General features: G+C 39.2%; 1 protein-coding gene across 1 annotated transcript; it reads left to right on the forward strand.

The window, feature by feature from the left end:
* The first annotated feature begins 309 nt into the window (after positions 1 to 309).
* Positions 310 to 10,620, forward strand: KCNJ2 (potassium inwardly rectifying channel subfamily J member 2). Its single transcript, XM_004432703.3, has 2 exons — positions 310 to 465; positions 5,435 to 10,620. The coding sequence occupies exon 2, from the start codon at positions 5,651 to 5,653 to the stop codon at positions 6,932 to 6,934; it is 1,284 nt and encodes a 427-aa protein (XP_004432760.1). The 5' UTR covers positions 310 to 465; positions 5,435 to 5,650; the 3' UTR covers positions 6,935 to 10,620.
* Positions 10,621 to 24,623: the final 14,003 nt, after the last annotated feature.

Here is a 24,623-nt window from a genome sequence, read left to right on the forward strand (position 1 = left end):
AGCCCCGCTGTGGAGCTTCCCACCTGCTGCTGTCCCAACTGGGGCGCAACTTCCTCCTCCCCAGCCGGGGCCGGACTCCCCAGCCAGGCTCGGAGGGCGGAGGGGGAGGAAGCGGCGGCAGGTTCTCCTCGCTGGCAGCGCCGCGGGCCGCGGGTGTAGCATCCTCCCCTCCCCGCCGCGGTTCCCGGGGCCGGCTGCGCGGCCAGGCGCGCTGCGATTGGCCGGCAGCGGCCGGGGGGCGGGGCCAGGCTGGCCGGTATCTCGCGGACTGCCTCAAAAGAGCTCAGGATATTGCAGAGCGCACTGGAGCCCTGGCCAGCGCGCCGCCCTCCCCGGCGCCGGCAAGCTGGGTCTTAGGAATTCTGGTTTGCTTTGGCTCACTCGCTTTTACAAACTACTGGATCTTACATGCCTCTGTACCCCCCACTTCCACTCCATGTCCCCATGCTCCTGCGCCAGCAACAGGTAAGGGCTGCTGTGTGTTTTCTTCCCTCCTTCTCTCTCGCTGCCTGTGTGTCCTGGGGAATGGACTCGGGCTGCCGTCCCGGACCCTCCCCTGCCCCGCTGCTCCAGAGGTGCCCAGCTGTCACGCTGCTGTAGCGCTCACTCATGCTCCGGAGTCCCAGATCATGCCTATAGAGTTTGTGTGCGCACCAGAACATCCCCAGAGCTAAAAATACTGAGACATGCTTGGAACAGTTGAGCAATAGAAACAGATTTCTCTGCAGCATCTGTTTGTGCTCATAACTTTCAATGCACCAGCTGTAGCGAGATAGTGAGTTTGGAGACAAGGGCGAGGGAGCCTGTGTTCGATTCTCGCTCTAAAGAAAAGAAAAAAAAAGGAGGGGCGTGCGTCTAGACAACTGGTCTCAAACCTTGGCAAACGTTGGGACTCAGCGCTAGTCGATCCTGGCGTCTTTTTTTTTTTTTCCTTTGTCATTGCTTCAAGTGTAGCTTCGCGTTCCAAACAGAGCGAGCGTCTCAAAGTTGCTTTTCTGGGGAAGAGAGCGGGAGCCCGACTTGGATTTGAGCCTGCAGATCGCAAAACTTTCACATCATATGTCACTCTCCCCTAAGCAACTTATTATTCTTAGAAATAATAGTATTAATGTTTAAGTAGAAGACAGTGTGGTTTCAGGGAAACACAGTGGTCAAAACGACTTGATTCTGCAAAAAGATTGCATCATAACATAGACTCATCATGACAACCGAAAAAAAAATAGACATAGGAAATGGGCAGTTTAATGTCTGTGTCTGGGTCAGCCTATCAGTAAGATGGTAACTAGGATACGGCTGTGAATCCTGGAGATTTTCATAAACTCAGAATTTACCTGTTAGCAAATAAGGCATTATTGGAAAACATGTTTTGGGAATGCAAAGCATGCATGTTGTCTTTTACCACTTGTTTTCCTATCACATGAATAATCTAGGCTATCAGATTTCCTCTCATTAACCTGTTGTATATCTGCTGTATATTACCTGTACACTTACTAGTTTTTTCCTGCTCACTTCCACCCCCACCCCAAGTGTTTGTCATTATCCGGAAAAATCTCCATGCTCAGGGGTAAGAGATGTTACTTCAAGGATGGTGGGAGGGGTGAGAGTTGGGGTCAAGGTCATTTCACTTTGCTTTTAGCCCCTCCCCCTCATGTTTTGGTGAAACTTTCTTTTCTGTCATTAGTATCCATAGGAGTATTTGTTCTGAACTCTTGTGCCTTTGGCTTTTTTTTTTTTTTTTTTTAAGAACACAGTATTTCTCCTTCCTTCAGACTCTCCAGTTGTAGAATCCTGGTTAGCTGTAGCATCCTTGTATGACTTTTGAGTAGCCTGAATGATTGACCATATCTTTACCTGAACAGATGGATTGCTTCACATTTTTTTTTTAGTGTATGTTTTTGTTTACGAAATATGTATATTTTTCCGCATTTGCAAATGTTGCGGGATGCTACATGCATTGTTGAGTATAAATGTTATAGTGCTCACATAGATCAGTGGGTATCTATTTATGCCCCCCCATTTCCCCTCCCCCTCCCTTCTGTTTACTGAGCTTCTAAGAGGTTGCCTGCTAGCAGTTATGCGCACATAGCAACATGTGCCCAGAGCACACTCAGGCTGCTCTATGTGGCGTCAGCTGGGGAATAGCTGCTCTAAACACTCATTAGCAGACCTCTCTCTCAGCCCAGTACATTCTCTTTTACTATCCTTATTTCCTATCCTTAGTTAGAAACTTTCTTATTCACCGTACATCCTGAGCGTATTATGGGACAAATCTATTCTCATTTATTCTTCATAATTACATTCTTCTGGTTTTTATAATCCATATTGGAAACATTTCCTATATGCTAAAAATGACTTCGAGTCACTCATTTATACACGTTACCTCCTTGACCTTGTGCTTATCATAGCTCTCTCTCCTTTAACATCTACCTAAGACTGAAACACTGAACTATTTTTTTCCATCGCTTATGCTTAATTTTGGCTCAGCCTATAAATAGTCTTAACATGAACAGCACCACATGTAGCCTCTCCATTTCCCAGAAATACTTTCTACCTCATTGGATATAGCCTGAGTAAAATGATTATTTGTGTTTATTAGATTTACATCAAGCCCTTAAATATTTTGGCTGAAAGGAGAATTTACACATTGTTCCTCATCAAATATCAATTCTCCTGAGTTGTACCCATGAAGGAATCAGATCACTTGGTGTTCTCATCTACTCTTAATCGAATGTTTCTCAAAGAATTATTTTGAATATATGCCTGAAATAAAATTGCATGAAAGCCCTATTCCTAATGAAAGTTTTTCCCAGATGCTCATAAATTGGTGATTTTCAGTGAGAAAAAAGCAGGCAAGGAAGTTTTCTGTATGCCTAAAACCACTCGGCGTGCGGGCAGGTTGATAGGAAGGGCATTCTTCCTAGTGAAATATTAAGACAATTACCCTATCAAACTGTGGCAGGCTGTAGATTTTTGCTATGTAAATCAGCTCCACAAAAGTCTGAATACACATAATGTGTGTGCATACATATACACACATAAATCTGTTTTGGAGCATATCTATTTGAAGTGACAAAAGTTTCCATTTTGCCAAAAAACTCTTTTTTTCCCCCTTTCCAGGCAGAAACGGTAAAATATCTAAATGATGCTCCCGCATGTGGAACAAATTCTGTCATTAGCAATGGAAATAAGACAAATAATAGTCGCTCAATACAGGCTATTTTCAAGGTTCTAAATGTGGAAAGCTATTCCTAGGAAGCTGGTATTGTGTGTTTTGTGGAATTCAAACTAATGTCCTGGGGTCAAGATTTTTGGAAGGTCATAATTCAGTCTTTAGATTTCACATGGTCGTTATGCTTTAATCTGGAAAGAGTGCAGAAATAAGTCAAAAGAAATTCGAGACTGTCTACTCATGCTCCCTAATGGTAACTCAGATGGAATGATTGTTTTGAATCATGAAAAGGGAATTTCTTGCTGTCAGCTTATAATATAAGATTCTGAAATCAATCAGAACTCAAGGATACAAGCACTATTGAAATGAGGCTTTTCCCCCCTTTTTTCAGAAAGTACACCTACATTTGATGTTATTTTATTATTTCTATATGTCTTTGTGTAGAAATGCCTGGCAATTTCATATGAGCCAAATAAGCTGAAATCACTGTTAAAAAAATTCTTTCCATGTCCAGGATCTAGAACCGTGCAGAATAGGAGTCTTGTTTCTTTTGTCCAAGTACAAACTTCGTAGGGAAGCAGACAAAACATTGAAGCAGGTGGAAGACTGGGAAGGCACAGTAACTTCTTTTTATAAAGTGATTCAAAGGCACTTTCAAATCGGGCATCATTTAGGTGTCAAAAGCTGCCAAAATGTAACACACATTGCAATTTTCACAGATGACTAATCTCAGGAAAAATGTGTTGGGGCACATTCTTGCATAATAACTTGGATAAAGAGGGAGAAGTGAAAAAAGACAGTAACAAGGCATTTTCAAAGCCAATGCACCTTGCTTCTCTTTAAGGGGGTGTGCAGAAACAAGGTCAATGATTTGCTTTATTTGTTTGCTGTTGGCTTGGCTGACATTGGGTCTGTTAACTGCTTCATCTTAATGTGGTTTCAGGGGAGAAAGAAAAAGTCGAGTCATTATCAGTGCTTCAACAAATTTCTGATCCTTTCCATCTGTTTTTCATTGTCCCGCTTTATTACAGGAGATAGATCGGATGGTTTGAAAAGGGAAGAATCACTTTTATTTTTTAGTTCTATGCTATATTAGTTTTGTTAGTTTGTACTTGGTAAAGAAAACAGCTCAGACTTTGTCTTAGTCAAGGAAAAAATAGTTTCTTGGGAGTGAAGATGGAAACTTAAAGTAAGTAGATCATTTTTACCTAGGGGAGAAAAAGGCATGAGGAGAAAACTGAAAACTACTATTTGTTCACATTAAGTAAAGGTGAGTGCCTTCTCCATGGGAACATACAGCAAACAAGAGCCCTCGAAGTGAAAGTAAGCTGACTGACATTTATGGTCTACTCCTACAAAGTTGTTTCTGTTTGGGAAACCACAGGATTGGACCCTCATGAAATGAGTTCCTGCCTTATCTCAATCTGCTAAAGACCTGGTCCTTTGGCACAAAGGTGCTGACTTCCTAGCCTGTCATTACACATGGCAATCCCATCTCCGGAGAATTTCAAGACTCTTATTGCTAGGCAACAGAATCGCTCTCTTTCCCCCGGAGCAAATCTGCATCTTCAAGTCAGAGTCACTTGCACTAACAGAGATGTTCTCAGGCATTTCTGCATAGTGCCTGCTTTCAAGTGTGCGAAGTGATAGAGCAAGCCCAAACAGTTTCCAGAAACTGGGTTGCATTTCAGATGATTATAAGGGCTGTCTACTTGGTTTTATCATTTCAACAAAATAGTCTGTACCTTCCAATTTCAACCGTGTCGTCAAGGGCTCTAATAGTCTCCCATAGTACACCTGCAGCTCAATTAATATTAATATTCTGCATTCATGAGAAATGTTCTCCAGACGCTTCTGAGTTCTTAAAGCTTTGTGACAAATCTTGGACTTAGAAAGTCTTTCTTCTGCTTAATAACTCGTGACCCTAGCAAGCAGAGAAGGCAAAAGAAGAGACTAAGATAGGAGAAGTAGACTGGTAAAATAGAATCTTCTAGATGGCTGGCAAAAAGTAGGAGAAAAAGGACCTGAAATTTTGGTTGAAAGACTGTCACAAACAACTAACTCTTCTATGTTTAATGACTTTATGCTTTTAAATAAAATAAAAAATATTTTTTAGGGTACAAAGAAATTAAAAACCCTATAATTCGATGTGTAGTATGTTTACCTATATCTGACTCAATGTCTTGCTAGCAAATGTTGCCTTAGAGAGTAGAACCCTTTAATAATGACTTCTTTTGTAATGAATGATCTCTCTTTTTTTTGCAGGACATGTTCTCTGGATGTCAGCTGAGTTACTGAGGTAACTCTGCATGTCAGTAGACAGACCGTGGTAGAACCTCAAAGCTCCTGGAGCCCCCCATCTCTCCTTATTTTTTTTGTGTGTGTGTCCTCACTGAACATTCAAAACTGTTTCTCCAAAGGGTTTTGCAAAAACTCAGACTGTTTTCCGAAGCGGAAGCACTGGCGTCCACAGCAGAAGCGATGGGCAGTGTGCGAACCAACCGCTACAGCATTGTCTCTTCAGAAGAAGACGGCATGAAGTTGGCCACCATGGCGGTTGCAAATGGCTTTGGGAACGGCAAGAGTAAAGTCCACACTCGACAACAGTGCAGGAGCCGCTTTGTGAAGAAAGACGGCCACTGTAACGTTCAGTTCATCAACGTGGGTGAGAAGGGACAACGGTACCTCGCAGACATCTTTACCACATGTGTGGACATCCGCTGGCGGTGGATGCTGGTCATCTTCTGCTTGGCTTTCATTCTCTCCTGGCTGTTTTTCGGCTGTGTGTTTTGGTTGATAGCTCTGCTCCATGGGGACCTGGATGCATCTAAAGAGAGCAAAGCCTGCGTGTCTGAGGTCAACAGCTTCACGGCCGCCTTCCTTTTCTCCATTGAGACCCAGACAACCATAGGCTATGGCTTCAGGTGTGTCACGGACGAATGCCCAATTGCTGTTTTCATGGTGGTGTTCCAGTCAATTGTGGGCTGCATCATTGATGCCTTTATCATTGGTGCAGTCATGGCGAAGATGGCAAAGCCAAAGAAGAGAAACGAGACTCTTGTCTTCAGTCACAATGCTGTGATCGCCATGAGAGATGGCAAGCTCTGTTTGATGTGGCGAGTGGGCAATCTTCGGAAAAGCCACCTGGTGGAAGCTCATGTTCGCGCACAGCTTCTCAAATCCAGAATTACTTCTGAAGGGGAGTACATCCCCCTGGATCAAATAGATATCAATGTGGGGTTTGACAGTGGAATAGACCGTATATTTCTGGTGTCCCCAATCACTATAGTCCATGAAATAGATGAAGACAGTCCTTTATATGATCTGAGTAAACAGGACATTGACAATGCAGACTTTGAAATTGTCGTGATACTGGAAGGTATGGTGGAAGCCACCGCCATGACCACACAGTGCCGTAGCTCATACCTGGCAAATGAAATCCTTTGGGGCCACCGCTATGAGCCTGTACTCTTTGAAGAGAAGCACTACTACAAAGTGGACTATTCAAGGTTCCACAAGACTTATGAAGTACCCAATACTCCCCTTTGTAGTGCCAGAGACTTAGCAGAAAAGAAATATATCCTCTCAAATGCTAATTCATTTTGTTATGAAAATGAAGTTGCCCTCACAAGCAAAGAGGAAGATGACAGTGAAAATGGAGTTCCAGAAAGTACTAGTACGGACACACCCCCTGACATAGACCTTCACAACCAGGCAAGTGTACCTCTAGAGCCCAGGCCCTTACGACGAGAATCAGAGATATGACTGACTGATGCCTTCTCTGGAATATTTACTTTAAAACACAGTCTGTTGGTCAAAGGCCCCAAACAGCTATTCAGACGACGGTACTGGCGAAGAGATGGGTCAAGGCAAGTGACCACGAGGGACTGAGGCTACACAGTGGTTTCAAAGAAAGACTGTAAGCTCGAAGGTTAATATAAAGCACTTAACATGCCTCCCTGTGACCCGATGGCACATACATGTTGTAGAATAAGTTATGGGGTTTTTATGTTTTGTTTTGTGTTTTTACAAAACTTGAACTTGCAGGCAAGCCTTGGTTGGGTGTTTGACTTATCCAGAATGCTTCTCTTTAGGGAACAAGAATGTTTTTAATGGCATAACAAAGGCAAGACTCTGCCTTAATTTTTGAAAAGCTGCTAACTACATGAACACAAATTGTATTTTTGTTGCAGTGTAGTTTTTGTTTTGTGTAATTTAAAAGTCAGTGTTGAACTTTGTTGAAAGCTCATGATATGTGCTTCAAAGTGGCAAGTGTTTGGCTATTAGCTGCCAAAAATGAGAGCCTGATTTTTTGAGGCCAGTAATTTGTTTGCTAGAATTGATTTTTTTCCTCTCTCTCTTTCTCTCTCTTTGGTTACATAAGGGCATTATGTAACACTAGCCAAATGGTAGCCTCTGGGTTGGTTTGTTATTTTTTTTTTCCTCCATGATGTTAGTGGGTTATCTCAAATTTTAAGTTAGACTACCTAAAATAAATACCAAAGATAATGCACATTTTTGCACAGTGGAGCTTATACTAAAAAGGAAAGAAAGCCCTACGGCTGCCTTGAAATCAAGAGACAATAACTTGGAACCTCAGCAAGACCTTGAACTGCCCTCTCCTTTTGCACCTTATTCAGAAAACAGAACATCATACTCAAGAGTGTAGTAAGTGTAGTGCTTTTTAAATTGTTTTCTTTCAGGTAACTTTCGTATTACAGGAGGAAGAAGAAAGGGGAAGTAAAATTTGCACACCTACATGCACAATATCAACATCTTTTCTTTCCTGTGACGTAGTGCTGGCCAGGCTAAAGCATAAGGTGAGAGATGTGCTCTTAGATTTTTATGGGCTTTCCCTTTTTGCACATTCCAAAATTTATTCCACAAGATAAGACCTAGGTTGAAGTTACTGGCATCCTCAAAACTGAGCCATCCCACATGAAAGATAAATAGGTTTAAACCCTGCAGCTGAATTCCTTGCTCTGACTGTCAGGACATTTGCAGCCTGACTTAGCTGCCTTTGAAAGATGCCACACCTGGCCTCTAGGCTGGTTATTTTGATCAGTCTGTCTGAAGTGAGGCCTACAGTGTCTGTATGGGATGCAGGTGCCAAAGTCGGGAGGCAGTGAGATGTGGACAAGCCACTTTGATGTAGACATCAGCTCAAGTAGTCAGGAGGGAGAGAAAAGTTGCTTTTTTTAATGGTAGCGGGTAGGAGTGAAAATGTCTCAGTATTTTAGGGCCAACAGGCCATAAAAAATATAACACAATCACAAGTAAAGGAGATAATGGTCTAAAAGTGTTATTTCCCCTTTATGAATGCACACTCATGATTGAATCTGAGCTGATCTTTGTCGCCTGTGGAGCCCTAAAGCAGGTTACTAAGGACACATTCTTTTCCAGAAGCCTCTCCTGTCTGGCTGCCTGACTTGCTAGAAACATTTTTTTTTTTCCCCACCTTGGCTCAATAATGGAACTCTTTTTTGGTTTAAAGTTCTTTATTGGTGAATTCTGGCGTTGCTGACTTTTCTTTTTAATTGGAGTCTCAAAATCAACTCTCTTATGGTATTATATCCCTGTATGCCATTAAAAAACAGCTTGTTCTAGAATCCTGTATTTTGTAACTTGATGTTTGTGATGGTCTCTGGTTCTTGAACAGCCATATCTGAATGAGGTGCCTGCAATAATATGACAGTTTCTGCTGTTCTCAGCCTTCAAAGTCACTGGGTTTGAAAGCTGTGGCGTTATTTTCATTGAATCCAAGATAGAGATGTCAAGCAAGTGGATGCTATGTTAAATCCACATTTAAAGGCAGGTTTGGGAAGTTGATTAGAGAGTTGGAGGAATTGGGACTGAGTAGACGAGAGAATTGAAGAGGCAACCATTTGGCCGTTGACAGTGAGAGGATATCGAGGGCTTCAGCTGCTGCTATTTCAATATTTTGCAAAAGAAAATAATCAAACCAAAGAGTATTCAGTGATATGTAAATTAATTGAAGATAAAGTGGAGAATGGGGGTGACCAGAGAGAAGTCTCCTCCCAAACACACACAGTGCTGCCATTTCAAAAGACTTGAGATATTTGAAAGGGGTTGGGTATGGGGGCAAGAATGAGGGAGGGAAATCTTTCAACTTCTTTCTGAAAAAGAAAAAAAAAAAATCTAAAATTTCTGGTGCACAGGTTTGTTTTTTTTTTTTCAAGAAAATTTTGCAGAAGCTATGTTTTTAAAGTGTACATTTTATAAAGTTTATCAGATATTTTCATATTTAAAGCCAAATGTAAATAGAAGTCTGTAAAGGAGAAAAATTGCCATAGAAAGTATAATTTCAGTGCAGCAATTTCTGAGAGCTAGTACCTATATGCTACCGGTTAGCATGGTTTTAGCAAATATTTACCAGCCTTATAAGGTTCGTATTGCTATGTTCTTCTGTTATTTATTTCAGCATGGACTGTTCATTTGAAAGCTTTTTCTAGTTATTAGTATTTTAACAGTTACAAGCTTTAAATGGCAATTTTTTTTTGTCGAGAGCCAAGACACAGGTAATGCACAACATTTTTTGCTGCGTTTTACCTTCAAAACATTTGTCCTTGTTGACTGGGTCTCCTTAATTAGTGCACACATGTCATTAGAATGCAAATTGAAGAGACTCACCGTGAATATCTGGGGTCTATTCCAGATACGTGTTGCTTCTCTATTGCAAGCAAACCCCCGCTGAATTTACTTAGGAATTATTCCCTTTTAAAGAATTTTTGCCCATATCTAGATGGGCATTATATTTTTGGGAGGAGGCATAGATTCTTGGTTATGCTATTTTTAGATAAGAGGTAGACAAAGTGAATTCTATTTTGATTATTGAGAAAGGAATAGTTTTCTATCCCTCTAAGAATATACTTGAATCAGACATTCTAAGGATGTCACTATAGCACTGTAGTCATTTCCAAATTCCTGGAGAAAGTTGGTTTTGCCTTTTTTTTTTTATTCTATTAATGCATTATTTCTTCCCTTCATTTCCTTTCTTCCCTATAAACTCCCATCCCGAAACTTGATGTTTATTCGATGAGCTCTACCCCCCAAATCATGTTCCCCTTGCAAATAACAATTGTCGGTCCATATTTTATTATAAGCCACTCAGTAAAGGTAAAAAGCTTGTTCTGAGAAGTAGAATGAGTTCTTTTTCACTCTGTGTCTATAATGTTAAGGTGAAAAAAAAAAAGTGTTGCATAGTCACCTCCCCACTCCCAACTAGAATTTCTTTTCTAGTTCTGTTGGGTTTCAGCTCTGGGCTCTGGCGAGTTGAACAATCCCGGCTTTTGACAATCGTGATACTTATTATTTTCCCGTTTGCTGTCTTTTTGTATCTAAAGTCTTCCTATTGTACTGCACAAACCATGGATTGTACATATTTTTATATATTATGTCTTATTTTATTATTTCTAAATAAAAAATTAAAAATTGAGAACGGATTGGTGCAAGAATCTTTGGGCTTCCTGTATGATTACGGTAGAATCGCTGAGATATAAAGCAAATGTTTCCAAACAATAGGACATAAACCCTGAGAGTTTGAATGAATAGAGCCGTAGAAATTGCCTAAACAGACAGGTGCAGTGGGTGAAGGGGCAGATTAGTTTAATCCAAGTTAGAGGAAGTGAGGCTCATATTTTGTTTTTGGACAGAATGGCCTAGGTAGAGAAAAGATAGAAAAGACCAAAATCAAGCAAACAAACAGAACTAACAAAAATATTATCAAGTTGAGATTTTGATTCTCTGTTTCATGATAATAGTTACTCTTTACTGAGCCTAGACTCTGTAGAGTTCTGCCTTATACATTATCTCATTTGCTAAATCCAAATCAGGATATTATTATTCTCATATTATAGATCAGGAGTTGGCAAATGTGTTGCATAAAGGGCCAAATAATAAATATTTTTGGCTTTGCAGAAGTCTTTGTTTTAACTATGCAACTCTGCCCTTGTAATGCCAAAGCAATCACAGATAATATGAAAACAAATTGTGTGGCTGTGTTTCAATAACATTTTACTTTTAACTACAGGTGGTGGGCCAGATTTGGCCTGTGGCCTGTAATTTATTGACCTCTGTTATAGATGAAGAAACCAAGGCTGGATTTTAAAGCTAATGCATCACTGAGGTAGTATTCGAATTCGGTTTTTCTCTGCCTCAAAACCTAGTTTAATCCATTAAGCTATATATTGTTTCAGGGTACAAAGTTACCAAGGATTTGCAGTTTCAGAGAAAATGCCACTTCCTCTAGCAAATTTGGAATGACTTGACTGTTTTTCATGACTGGAAATGCTGAGAAAATCTGCATTCTGAAATACGAGTTGCTCCTTAATATTTTTTTTTTTTTTATAAACACTCATATGACACTTGTTATGTTGGAAACATGGTTCTAAGTTCTTTATAAGTATTAAATAATTTAATCTTAACAGCATCCCTATGGAGTAGGCACTCTTATGTCACCATTTAAGAAATGAGGAAACTGAGGCCCAGAGAGGTTGAGCACCGTGTGCAAGCACACACAGCTAGTAAGTGTTAGAGTGAGATTTAAACTGAGGCCCTTTAGCACTGGGCTATGCTTTTCATCACTCCTCTATGCTTTCCATTTGGAGGCATTCTTAACAAAAGTTTCACCATTTAATCTAAGGCCTTTCTGCTTCTCAGTTTTTATTCTCCTCGATGATGAAAACACATTCTTCTTCTCCACACAGAATATGTGAGCACAGGATTCCTGCCTCCTTCATAACCTGCTCCACATTTCCTCATCTAGTTCTTAGAGAGAGGGAACAACTCACAAAGGGTAGACTAATTACAAATTTAAGCATCGGTTGTGGGATTTGGGTAAATTTCAAACTTTAGATTAATTTCAATTAACTAAGAATTGCTTAGTCCTGTCTCGAGGCAAAACCACAAAGCTCTGTTACTAACCAAACTGCAGGCACCCCACCACATCATACACTTCTGCTCGCTTCCCACTGTAGACAGCCAAAGGTGTTACACCATCCGCCTGGTGATTGGTCCTGTTATGCAAGATATATAATGGTAACTCCAGGCGGTGCACTGAATGCTATATCGGCCTCACCTCTACTCTTCAAAAATTTTTATTAAATATACATACAAAAAGAAAAGGCAGGGGTGGAATTTCAGAGTCCTTCTGCTTAGGCCTTCTTTTCCGTGACAGCCAAACAAGGCCTCCAAACTCTAGCCTTCTTAAGCAGCAGCTCCCCAGAAAGTACTTGCAAAGAAGAAGACAAATTTAGCTCTAGAAATTTCCACTGTAGAGCTGGCAAAATTGATTAAATCAATCAGATTTGCTTTCCCAAATTTAAATAAACAGACATATAAATAAATGAAGGCTAGCTCTATGCATTTTAAGTGAAGAACCAAGTCCATGATTAGCATATTTCAAGACCCGAGAGCCTTTTTTGAAAATAGTTCAGATCAAGTATCCTAGTGACCTGATGATTTGAGCCACTATATGAAGGTTGTTATAACGACTTTTGAAAAAAAATTTACAAAATTACAAGGTAACACTTGCAACACTTGAGTAGAATAAGACAATCATAGTACGGCTGGTTCTGGAATAGGGTGACCAACTGGGAGAGAGGGGTTTCCCAGGATGCAGGACTTGCAGTGCTAAATCTGGGACAGTTCTGGGCCAACTGGATGAGTCAGTCATCTACTTTGGAAGCTGGAGAAGCAGGATGGTTGGGGGAAGGGAGGAAAGAGAGGATTAAGAAGAATGTGGAAGGAGGGAGTTTAAGAAAGGTGAGCCAGATTCAGCATGAGTGTTCCTAACTAGTTAGAATAATAATGATGAATAATTACACATAAGTGGTTCTCTCCAAATAACCAAAATTTGTTGCCTCAAGGGCATTCATTATTTTGGAAGAATGGTTTTCTAAAATATTATACAATTCTCTGCCTTATTCCAAAAATGATATGTACTATTTCACATTTCCTTGTGTGACACAAGCTAATAGATTCAGCCCTCTTCTGCGGGATGCGCTTTTAAATGTTTGTCCATTAAACCATCAGCTGCTGATCTGTCCACTGTCAGAAATTTCCTAGCATCATTAAGGTTTTTTGTTCTGATCCATTTTGTTGAGTAAATCAGATAATCCATTATAAGGACTTTATGATTAATATCAGAATGCCAGGCAGGCCAGAAAGGTACAGATGAGACAAAGACCTGGCCTGAATGTAAGGGTTTTAAGATGACTGTGCTCATTTTCAGAGATCTTTTTTATTTGCGGCTTCAGATTATATTCTGAGAGACTGAAGCTGTTAGGGGGTTTGACTTCTAGAAAATTCTACTCAATTTAACCAAAAATTTATTGAGGAATTATTACATGGTGCTGGTTATTCAAAATCTCCTGTGTGGACTTTGTCTTCAACAGATCACAGTTTGGAAAATGGGCACTGTAGTTGTATATTCATCCTGTCTTACCACTGAGAAAAGTAACAGAGTTTTAGATATAAAAAATTTATGTGTAACAATAGCTACCAATTACCGAATACTTATGATGTGTTAGGCACGGTGCAAAGATACAGTTCTTCCCATCCATATACAGAAATCTTTACTTGACTAAATATTTTTTCAGGGATGTCACCATGGATTCAAATATTTTTACAACACCTTATTGGGAATCCTTTAAGATGATTTTGTAAAAGCTTTGCTCCCATTCACGCTGTTCTTTCCATTCTTCCTGCTAAATGACCACTCTGACTCCAGACTCTACTTAGATGAGGTCTGTGAAATCACCTTTGCCTCGGCACTCCCCAGTCCTGGCACATGGGCCGAAAGACATCATTTGAGCAAGTACCTGGTTTCAGTCTTGTATAGCAAAGAAGTGAATGAGGTTTCACACTGTACAGTTTTATTTGGCTTTTGTTTTTCAAATTTTTGCTAATATTTTTCTACATCTAAAGTCCCAGTTAAGCAACTTTTTAATTGATCCTGCAAACAAAGAGAGTGTTTCACTAAACAGTATATAGGAATTTCATTTAAAATATATAAATAGGGCTGGCCCCGTGGCTTAGCGGTTAAGTGCGCGCGCTCTGCTGCTGGCGGCCTGGGTTCGGATCCCGGGCGCGCACCGACACACCGCTTCTCCGGCCGTGCTGAGGCCGTGTCCCACATATAGCAACTAGAAGGATGTGCAGCTATGACATACAACTATCTACTGGGGCTTTTGGGGGGGAAAAATAAATAAAATTAAAAAAATAAATAAATAAAATAAAATATATAAATAACTGCATTAGGCACTTAGATACAGACCCATAAAAACAGATTATTTACCAATAGAGAAATTTTGGAGGCAAGTATGTATACATCCCTAAAAAACACTCTTGGCAAAAGCACTTTCTGATGGCAACCATTCGTACAAAAATGAGGGAAAGTCCAATCAACATGCCAGAGGTTTTCTTCCATCCTGTCATAAGCTCTTTTTGTGGCCATGAGGTCAACCAAGCAGTCCTCTCTGCCTTTTCCAGCATCAGCTAAAGGTTGCAGTCTGCATCACTTGGGCACACTCAGTCAATGAGATAGCTGAATAAGATGCCCCAGAGTTGCCATAGCAACTAAAAGAAGCATCAAAGCACCTTCTCCTGCATACTCTTTAATTTCATCTGAGTGACTTTATTCAAGAACCAAAAATAAAACGTGCACAAGGATGTAATTATATAAAAAGCTGTGTTCGATTATAAATACAGTATGTACTTTTGCCTCAGTGTACAGCTTGCTTCTCCCTTCTATTTTGAAATATTTGAACTAGTATTCAAGCAGGAGTCTTCATTTAAGGTTTAATTGAAGTGAGGCCCAGATTTGCCAAGATAAGGGAGTGAGGCTTTCTTCTGAATTTCTACCTTGCCCTGGCTCATACTCAACATTTCAACATGGAGTCTTTTAAAACAAGGTCCATTTCCAGTGTATGTTCAGACTGGGCCATCTGGGCTCACCAGGGCCTACTGAAATTGCTCTGCCTTCAGGCATTCACTGGTCTAAAACATTCTATATGTTTATGATCATTTTGTAGGATAATAAAAAGAAGTGGACAGAAGAATGCCAAAAAAAAGCAATTAGTGGAGAAGGCTAACAAAATTCTTTTTTTTTTTTTTTTTTTTAGTCCTGTTGCTACTTGCAATAAACAGCTCCCTTCACAATGGAGAGGTTGGGGAGGGAGACACGGGTATCTCCATGGTGGGCCTATTGCAATATTCGCCTGGGCTTCTCTGGATTCAGAATTTAGAGAGTTTGCCCCTGTTCTTTATACCTTCTGATGGGCTGAGGGATTAAATTTGGTGGAAGAAAAAGTTACCTCTTCTTCCTAGTATCCTTTAGTGAAACAAGGCAATCCTGGACCTGCACGTTGGCATGATTTGAAAAGTCCTTAGGTTGCTATTTCCTGCTAGTGATTTGCATGAAGTTGTGTGCAATACAGAATTTACTTAAAAAGGAAAATGCAAAGGTACAAGGTGTGTCTGATGAGCAAGAATACAATCCTATTTGTTGTCTGTGAATATGCCTTGTCTGTTCTTTTGATTTGGAGGACTAGGTATACCTTCTCACCATTTTACATTGTGTGAGGGCCCTACACTAAGGCTTTCTGCAAGGCAAATAAATCCTTTATATGAATAAAATACGAAAGGATTTTCCCCCTTTGGAGAGCTGGCAGCCAGCAGGTAAAAAAATGTGGCTGGTTCAGCTAGTGCCATTTGTAAAACTAGACTGGCCATGTTCTTTAAACGCCTACTGAAACCAGCTACATGCTTGCAAAAAAACAAAACAAAACCAAAAAAAAAATGAAACTGAAGAACTTCCTTGAGTGTCTAAGGTCAGAAATTTTCACTTTAATGAATCTATAATCCCCAGACCTTTGTACCTAGAGGTATGTAACAATCACTCACAGGAGATTATTACTCTGTCCATCTTAGTGGCACAGATATTCTGTAAAATAAAAAGAAATCTGTGCATTTATAAAGCTACCCATTTCTAACAAAGAGGGTCTTGCTAACCACATGGTCATTTGTTTTGTTTAGCATCTTAATGGGTTTCAGGAGGCAAAGAGTAAATTTGGCTGGGCACCACTAGTGGCAGGAGGTAAGAGAAAGAAATCCCCATAGGAATATGACCTGCAAGGTCAATCGGATGTTGTTTCCTGTGGAGTGCGTGCTCAGAACCGCTCCTCGATCTCCCATGTAAAATTATCTGGAAAGCCAACATTGCTCAATAATGGACTTTTAAATTATTTCAGAGAAACTCAAAGAGGAGTTGAGTTCTTATTGTGGGTTCATGTGGGAAAACAAAAACAAAGCAACAACAGCAAAAAAACCCAGAAACAATCCATCAGAACTCTGAGCCAAGCAGACATGTAAAGCTGTGTTTGAGGAACCTCCTCTGACTGGTTGTTACATACCTTTAGGTACAAAGGTCTGGAAATTCCAGATTCATTAAAGTAAAAATTTCTGACCTTAGATATTCAAGGAAGTTCTTCAGTCTCATTTTTTTTTTGCAAGCATGTAGCTGGCTTCAGTAGGCATTTAAACAACATGGCCAGTCTAGTTTTACAAATGGCACTAGCTGGACTGACCATGCTTTTTCCCTGCAGGCTGCCAGCTTTCTTTTTCTAGAGATTCCATCCTCTCTTTTAAAGGTTCTACATATCTCTGCTTTGATGCATCATGTCCTGATTTGACCCTCTAACTCTTAGAGGAAAATCTTACTTTCTGATTTTCAAGATCTTGGAGACTTCTAAGTGCTCAGTGCACCCTAATCCTGCCTATCTCCCAGCCCAGCCCCCTGGCCCATTGACATTCTTTTTATCAAATTTTTGGTAGTAGAACTTTTGAAAAATTAGGTATATATCTCATATATATACTTTAGCATATATATTTTCCCTAAAGAAATCTGCAATTCTAAGAAATTCTCAAAGGAACTTCTATGGGTTTTATGCAACAAATTTGATGTCTCTCCTATCTCTTTACTTGTATGTAAGATGCATTTAACCCCACTCAGTGAAATATTATTTGTAACCTGAGTCATCTTCTTCAGAGAAATGGCTGCAAAATTGCCTTTCTCATTTTACTTAAGACTTTCAAGCCTTGGTTTGCTCATTGGAAAAATAAGAATAAAAACAGAATTTTGTGAAATTTAAAAGGAGATAGATTTTGTAAAAGTGCTTCATAAACTATCAAGTACTATATATATTAGTTTTATGCTTGTAGTAGCAATTTTTCATTTTCTAATAAAGATAGCCTTTACTCCAAATTCAAAACAATTAAGTTTACCTAAAAAAAGAAAAAGAAAAAGAACTCTTCTCATTTTGGAAACATTCACCAAGCATCAAGCACCTAGAACTACGGTGGGTGTTAGAAATTCAAAGGGGCTCTTTTCAAAGAGCTTGCAGTGGAGTGAGGGAGCACGAGAACAACAATTACAATAATCTAATTTTAGATGTCTATATTTGTGCTCTGACCTTAGCAATCAAGCCAAAAGACCTCCAATACAGTGTCTGTGAAAGAGATGTAAGCACACTCTTCTTCGCCCTTGCTGAGAAAATCCATAGCATTACCTGTCATGTTATACTATATGCATTAAATGCCAAGGATTTTGTTTTGTGTTTTGTTTTGTTTTTTGTACTGGAGTTTATAAGGTTGGAGTTTATGCACCTGGACCCTGGCACTACGTGGAGGGAAGGCGTTATTCTTGGCAAAATGCTCGGCAACACTCCTATCAGATTACAGAATGGATTTCCTTTATTTCAGGGCGTGGGACTCTATTCAGGGGGCAAGAAGGATAGGATTTCACAACTTGTTAGGTCATGCTGGTCGTTTCTTATTCTCGTTCTTTCCAAGAGAAGAGTGTAGTTTTCTGGCGTACCTCCTAGGAGGGTCAATGCCCAAACGAGAAATCCATTCAGGGCCCCAGATGCCTTCTGGTGAACAAAATGGCTTCATTGACCGAAAACACAACACCTGCTTCCCAAGTGCAAGAGGTTGGCTCTTCCTGGAACTTCTGGCCAAACTAGAGTGGCCTTGCTCTTTCACAGGGGATTGGTGATGTTTCTATCAGGGTTGGTTGCGTAAGAAAACCTTCTCTCCTAACCTCGGTGTACAAAGTGAAGTCTCCTCATTGGACTCCAAGTGATTCTTTCCCTATCACTTCCTTACAGATACTCTTTCCCTCACTGTTTTCATCATTTCATTTTGCGTGCCAAATCACCAAATTTTCCTGTCATGTCCTGAAATCTTTCTGTCCTTTCCTGTCCTGAAATCTTTGTGGAAACTCTGCTAAGAGGAACCATTTGTTTTCTTTTGATGAACTCTTTTAAAACGAAAGCAGTATTCTTGACAAAGAATTATGAGGAGGCTCATTTTGCCCATCACCTCACTTGAATGCATGTACGCACACAGGCACGCACCACTTGCACATACATGTGTAAAACTAAATGCACTCCATGATGACTGCCAGAATCCTCATTTTTAGTTTCTTTTGTGATTTGGTAAGATCAAAGAGGAAATGCAGCCCAGAAACTGTATAAACATCACAAATTTTGGGAATTTGGTCTGAATTATTTATTGTCCATTAAATGTGTTATGGTAACAGGAAAAGAAATAATAATGAATGTGGGAATGTGGGTGATTCTCATTTTTTTCCTTATATTTTATTTATAATTTCTACATTTTTTACAGTGAAAATATATTACTTTTTAAGGTCTTATTCAAGATTATTGAGTTGAGCACATAGTTCATTTTTCCCATTCTTTTTTCCTTTGTTTTATGATAAATGCACTAGTCTATAAAATATCATCTGAGTACCACTTTTGCCCAAATCCATACGTTTTTGGATATGTATCATTCCCATGTTTTGTTTTTTTTTTTGTAATTTCTAAGTAGTTTGAATAACCCAAGGTTATAAAAAATAATCTTTTTAAATGCCCCGTTAAACATTTGTTTATTTTTTATATTGGTTTGTTTTTGTGGGAGGAGGCTATCTCTTTCCTTTTGTTTTTAATTTCTAATTTTATTGAATTGTGATCAGAAAATATGTAATATATTATTTTCTTTAAAACATAATGGCCAATTTTTGTAAATATGCCATGACTGTTTGAAATAAAAGTATATTTTCCCTTTGTTAGGTACAAATTCTGTGCATTTATATGCCTGTTAATTATATCATTATATAATTCAAATATTATGTAATTCACAGATTCAATACCCTTAAATACTTTTTATCTGCATAATCCCTTGACTACTGAGATAAGTATGTTTAAGTCTCTGCCATGCTAGTGGAATTGTCCATTTCTACTTATATTTCTAATGGCACTTACTTCCTGTATATCTCAATGATATATTGCTACACGTGTTCATATTAATGATTGTTAAATCTTATTGGCAAATTGTAAGTTTATCAAATAAAATAGTCTTCTTTTTTGCCTTGAATTATTTTTTTGTCAGGCATTAGTATGGCAATACTGTTTTAGTTTTTTTGGTATTTATCCAGTATATATTCTTTTCTCCCTTCATTCTCTATCTTTCTATGTAACTTTTTATACGTCTGATTTTTGTATCAAATTTGAGGAGAATATTTGTGATTATTATGAAGACTGACATGTTTTCTATTTTCCTTGCACCTTCTCTCATTCTTGCCCTGTATGGATGTATTCATCTTTACTTTTTCTTCTATTGACTTATAAATATATATTCTATTTTGTTAATTTAGTGGTTGACCTTACATGTTTAACAATTGAATTTAAACAAATCATTCTGAAAGTGCCTAGCACTTGTTCGCATTTTTATCTATGTTTTCAATAAGACCAAAACTCAACATGCTTTCACCTCCGTCTCCTTCCCTTGTATCCCTATGCTTGGAATTTCTGCACCCTATAGTTCATGATAAAAATGAGAGATGAATGAATTTTAGTGGATTTTTATTTTAAATTTGATGCAAATTTATTATGCCCTCTTAATTAAGATGAAACAGACACTACAGTGATTCAAGTAGAATAAAAATTTTTACTACATCAACAGAAGAATCTGAATTAAGTCGTAAATTGCAGGAAATAAGTCAGGTTGTTAATTTGATGTTGAGCACAGCTGCCTTGTGATTCACAGTCTGGTCTTGTGAACCCACAACTTACCTTTTGGTCAACATGGCATGCAGTAAAGGACCACTCAGAATTTAAACAGGTCCTCTGAGTCATTCTCAGGCACTGGAGTTTGAGATCTCCTGCACCAGACCAAACATACATAGATGGACCCCAACCTCCGAGCTTCTAAGTCAGTAGGCTTGGGGTGGGGACTCAGAATTTGCATTTCTAACAAGTTCCCAAGCGGTGCACAAGACGCTGACCCAAGAACCCCACATGAAGAACAACTGATCTACTGCAATAAATTCTGAACAGGAGCCCCGGGTACTTATCTTGACTGTAATAGACTAGATCTACCACGTTGGGAAAGCCATTCACCCTTTCAAGATTCCAATTTCTTCAAGTAAAGGGGCAGAGGAAGGACCAGATGCTTTCTAAGGTCCAGCTAACTCTCGTTTGTTTTTTGTTTCCTCTCTATAAAGAGACTGTGGTTTATTTTCTATCACTTTTGATAAAAGAGAGCCTCATATTATAGCATTTATCAGTGACTTTGAGATAATTACATAAAGATTATTATTTTTAGTATTTATACACCAGTAAAAATTTCATACAAAAAGATACAATAGATTTGTTAGGGGCAAAAAAAATGAGAGAAATAAAGTTCAACCAGAATAGAGAGTAGCTTACACAAGCCATGCCATTAATATTTATATGTTTAAATAATGCACCAAAAATTTGCTTATGCTTATATTTTTTTAGCAGCCAAATTAAAGGAAAACAGTCAAAATAAGATAAGTGGTTTAAGAAATACATAAAGTGCTAGGTAATCCAAAAGTGAAGGAAAATACTTCTATTCACGGAGCCTGGTTAAAACAGAGAGAAGACTTTGGTAGCAGGAAGCTTTTGAGATAAATCTGAAATGATAAATCAAATGATGGATATGATTTGAATAGGTAGAGACAATAGGGAGGACATTGCAAGCAGAGGGCTCACTGCAAACACACACATATACACGAGAAACCTAAGGCATATCTTGATAACCACAAGAGATTCATTTTGTCTAGGGCAAGGATTTTGCTCCCCAGGAAGTTTTGACAATGTCTAGAGACATTTTGGGTTATCACACCTGGGGGCGGGGATGCTACTAGCTTCTAGTAGGTAGAAGACAGAGATGCTGCTAAACATTCTACAACGCATAGGACAGGCCCCCACAGCAAAGAATTGTCTAGTCCAATACGTCAATAGAGCCGAAGTTGAGAAGCCTGGTCTAGAGTGTAGCTTCTTTGAGACATTAATGGGAAATAAGATTGGAAAGTAGCTTAAGGATTTTAAATGATTGAAATAGAAGGTTGTGAGCAATGATTGAAGTTTTTCGAGTAAGGGAACGATATAGCTGTAGTGCCTTTTAGGAGGATGAAGTGTCAAATACGTAGAGGTGATTGGAAGAGAAAGAAATGAAGACAGGAGCTGGGTAGACTAGTTATTTCAGGTGAGAAGTGTAATAAGTGCTTGAACTTGAGGATGGAAAGGAAGTGATCAATTCCAGACACATTGCAGAAGAGGAATGTACATGACTTGGTAACTGTTTAAATCATGGGGGGAGAGACGGTGGCTGGAAGAGTCAAAGATGGATCACAGCATGGCTGAATTAAGAAACAGAGGAATCAGGAGAGAGGGTTGGTGGGAAGGGTAAGGAATAGAGGCTGATTTTGAGGCAGGACATTTATAGGTGGACACATCAAGTAGGCTGCTGGAAGGCAGATAGATTCAAAGTAACATTCTGTCTGCATTCTTCAACTCTTGCAGTTGAGTTGAATCCAAGTTACCACCCTCACTTGCAACAATGTAATCTTCTCACTCCAGGTGAGAGGGGGCACAGGCTTGGCCCTTCAGCAATTCCACTAGTGAGGTCAGCTCATTCAGTCTCATCCTAGCAATGTATTATTGGAGTTCACTAAATGTTTAACAGTAGTCAGGGGGAGTAATGGTTTTTGTTTACTATAAATTGTGTCTGCTTCTGTGTACATCTTCCATGATTTCAGGGTTGTAAATTTGCAAGTCACATTTGTTCTCTGGGCATGAGTTCACATTTATGTAAATCATCTTCACATGCTGCTACAAATCCACTCAAGTCGACTGTTCAGCACATCCCAACATGTACATTTGAGAGGCTTCCATGAATTACATTCTTTGTTCTAAGGCTGCATTGACTCATTCCCATGTATTTGCCATCATTCTTGCTGCAACTTGACCCACGGTGCTTCGCTAGCCTTGTTATATATGTTTTACTTTACAGTGGGCAAAGATGGTGTCCCTCCTCCTCTCATGGCATGAGTGGAAGTAGAGGAGGCCAGGAATTAAACACTGCCCACAGCTGATGTATACAGCAGCCAGAAACAGGCATTTTGATATATTCATCAGATAGAAGCATGGGCAGTTTAACTCCTTATGACTTACGCAAGGCACAGTTGCTTCCACTTCAGGGTTTCCTCATGTTTCCAGCTCCACAGAATCATGCAATGCTACAATGTTCTGTGTGCTCTAACTATATTTTTGCCATGCAATTTGAGTTATGCTGCAAAGAGTAAATTTGATATAAGGCGACAAAACTCTGGTCAGTTGCAATACATCTTTCTACCTATGTGCCATGTGCTTTCTGTTAACTGATCTGTCCAAGCTCTATAATAGTTGCAGAAGCAATATATTCCACGAATTTTGTTGACTGGGCTGCATTTGGTACCTAAGGTCCTTAAGGTACTTGTCTCCATGTCCAACAGGAGACATGTCCGTGTCTCCTTCTCTTACCCAGAAAGATGAACATACCCCAGGAAGACCCTCCATGAAACCTGCTGAGAAACTCTTTACGGCAAGCCTTTCCCAGGAGTTACAAGGACAAAGAGAAGGTATTTCCTTCTCGTCTAGGCCACCACCTGTCACATGTCATGAAAGAAACAACTTTTAGGCAGACAAATTGGTTAGTACCATTGATCTGCCATGCTTGGCATGGATGCTTTTTCCAATGGGCACATCAATCCCTCATTGCCCCAGGATCCTGAGAAACTTACATCTTACTAGACTTTATCTCTTCCTCCTTGACAGAGAATCCATCTCCTGGATAATTTTGCCTTGCTGCCAGACCATAATTCTCTTCCTTGTCACTTCCATTTTCCTGTACAAACTGTGTTATTCACATTCCCAAAGGTTTATAGTAATCCTCAGCAAATGCTTTCGAAGCAGAACGTATCAGAGTAGATGGCTTAAAAGTAAGAGAGATGAAGAAAAGCTTCATCAACCTCACAATTCTCTAGAACTAGTCCTGCTTCTTTGGCTCATTTTAAGTTGAAGTTTTTTGAAAATTCTGTGTTTGAAAGTGATAAAGAATCATAAACAATAAAGAGTGGGATGATTAAAAAAGAAAAAAACCTTGGAAAATATGGATTCTTGAAAAGCTATGGAAGGGATTGCAATTCCTTGTCTAAAAGGATTAAGATGGATGAATGCAGGTTTTATTTAATCATTTGGACTTGCAGGCAGACAAACTGCTCCCTGGGGCTCTGGGAGAGACTTCTAGAATGATGTATGTAACAAATTAGTTCTTTAGGGGCCTAAAAAGGAGAAAATACCTTTAGAAATTCTTCTTTCTTCCACATGAGACCTAATCAATCATAATCTTTCTTCCTTTTTATTTTACCAATCTGGAACATCTTCTAGGAAATATCTTCAAACTCTAAAATTCAGCAGCAATGATAATTTTATAGAGATAAAATTAAAAGAATGACATTAATAATATTTATGGCAAGTGTTGCCAGTGGTCTTCCTGATGTGGTAAGCGCTCCTATTCAGATTTTGTCAAAAATCACCTCTAGGACTGAGTTGGGAACTGACACCTTGGTACCTAAAAATCATTTGTCTGACTGCTCTTGGGAATTACCACCTAGGCTTCCCAACTTCTCACTCTACACACATGCTTTATGTGTTCACACACAGACACACACTAAAATTAGCTCTTTGTAGACTTGTATTATTTTTCATTGTATCTTAAACAGTTTCCTCTGTTTCCACATTTTTCCCTATGACAATCTTAGATGAAAAAGTTCCACTCAAGTTGTCATATATTCTTTCACCCAAAAATGCAAAATAGATTTATTAATTCTATAGATTTAATGAAGTCACCTAAGATTGCCACTAAACCTTAGTTTAGTTTCATTTAGGATCCATAATTAGTAAACAATTTACTTGAAGAACTTTAAAAAAATTTTTTTTTGTGAGGAAGATTGGCCCTGAGCTAACATCTGTTGCCAATCTTCCTCTTTTTGCTGAGGAAGATTGGCTCTGAGCTAACTTCTGTG

This window comes from Ceratotherium simum, chromosome 16 (assembly GCF_057802395.1).
Source record: "Ceratotherium simum simum isolate JZ-2026a chromosome 16, ASM5780239v1, whole genome shotgun sequence".
Lineage (NCBI taxonomy): Eukaryota > Metazoa > Chordata > Mammalia > Perissodactyla > Rhinocerotidae > Ceratotherium > Ceratotherium simum.

Coding starts and splice junctions, on each gene's coding strand:
- KCNJ2 (XM_004432703.3), top strand. CDS start 5,651: ATGGGCAGTGTGCGAACCAACCGCTACAGCATTGTCTCTTCAGAAGAA.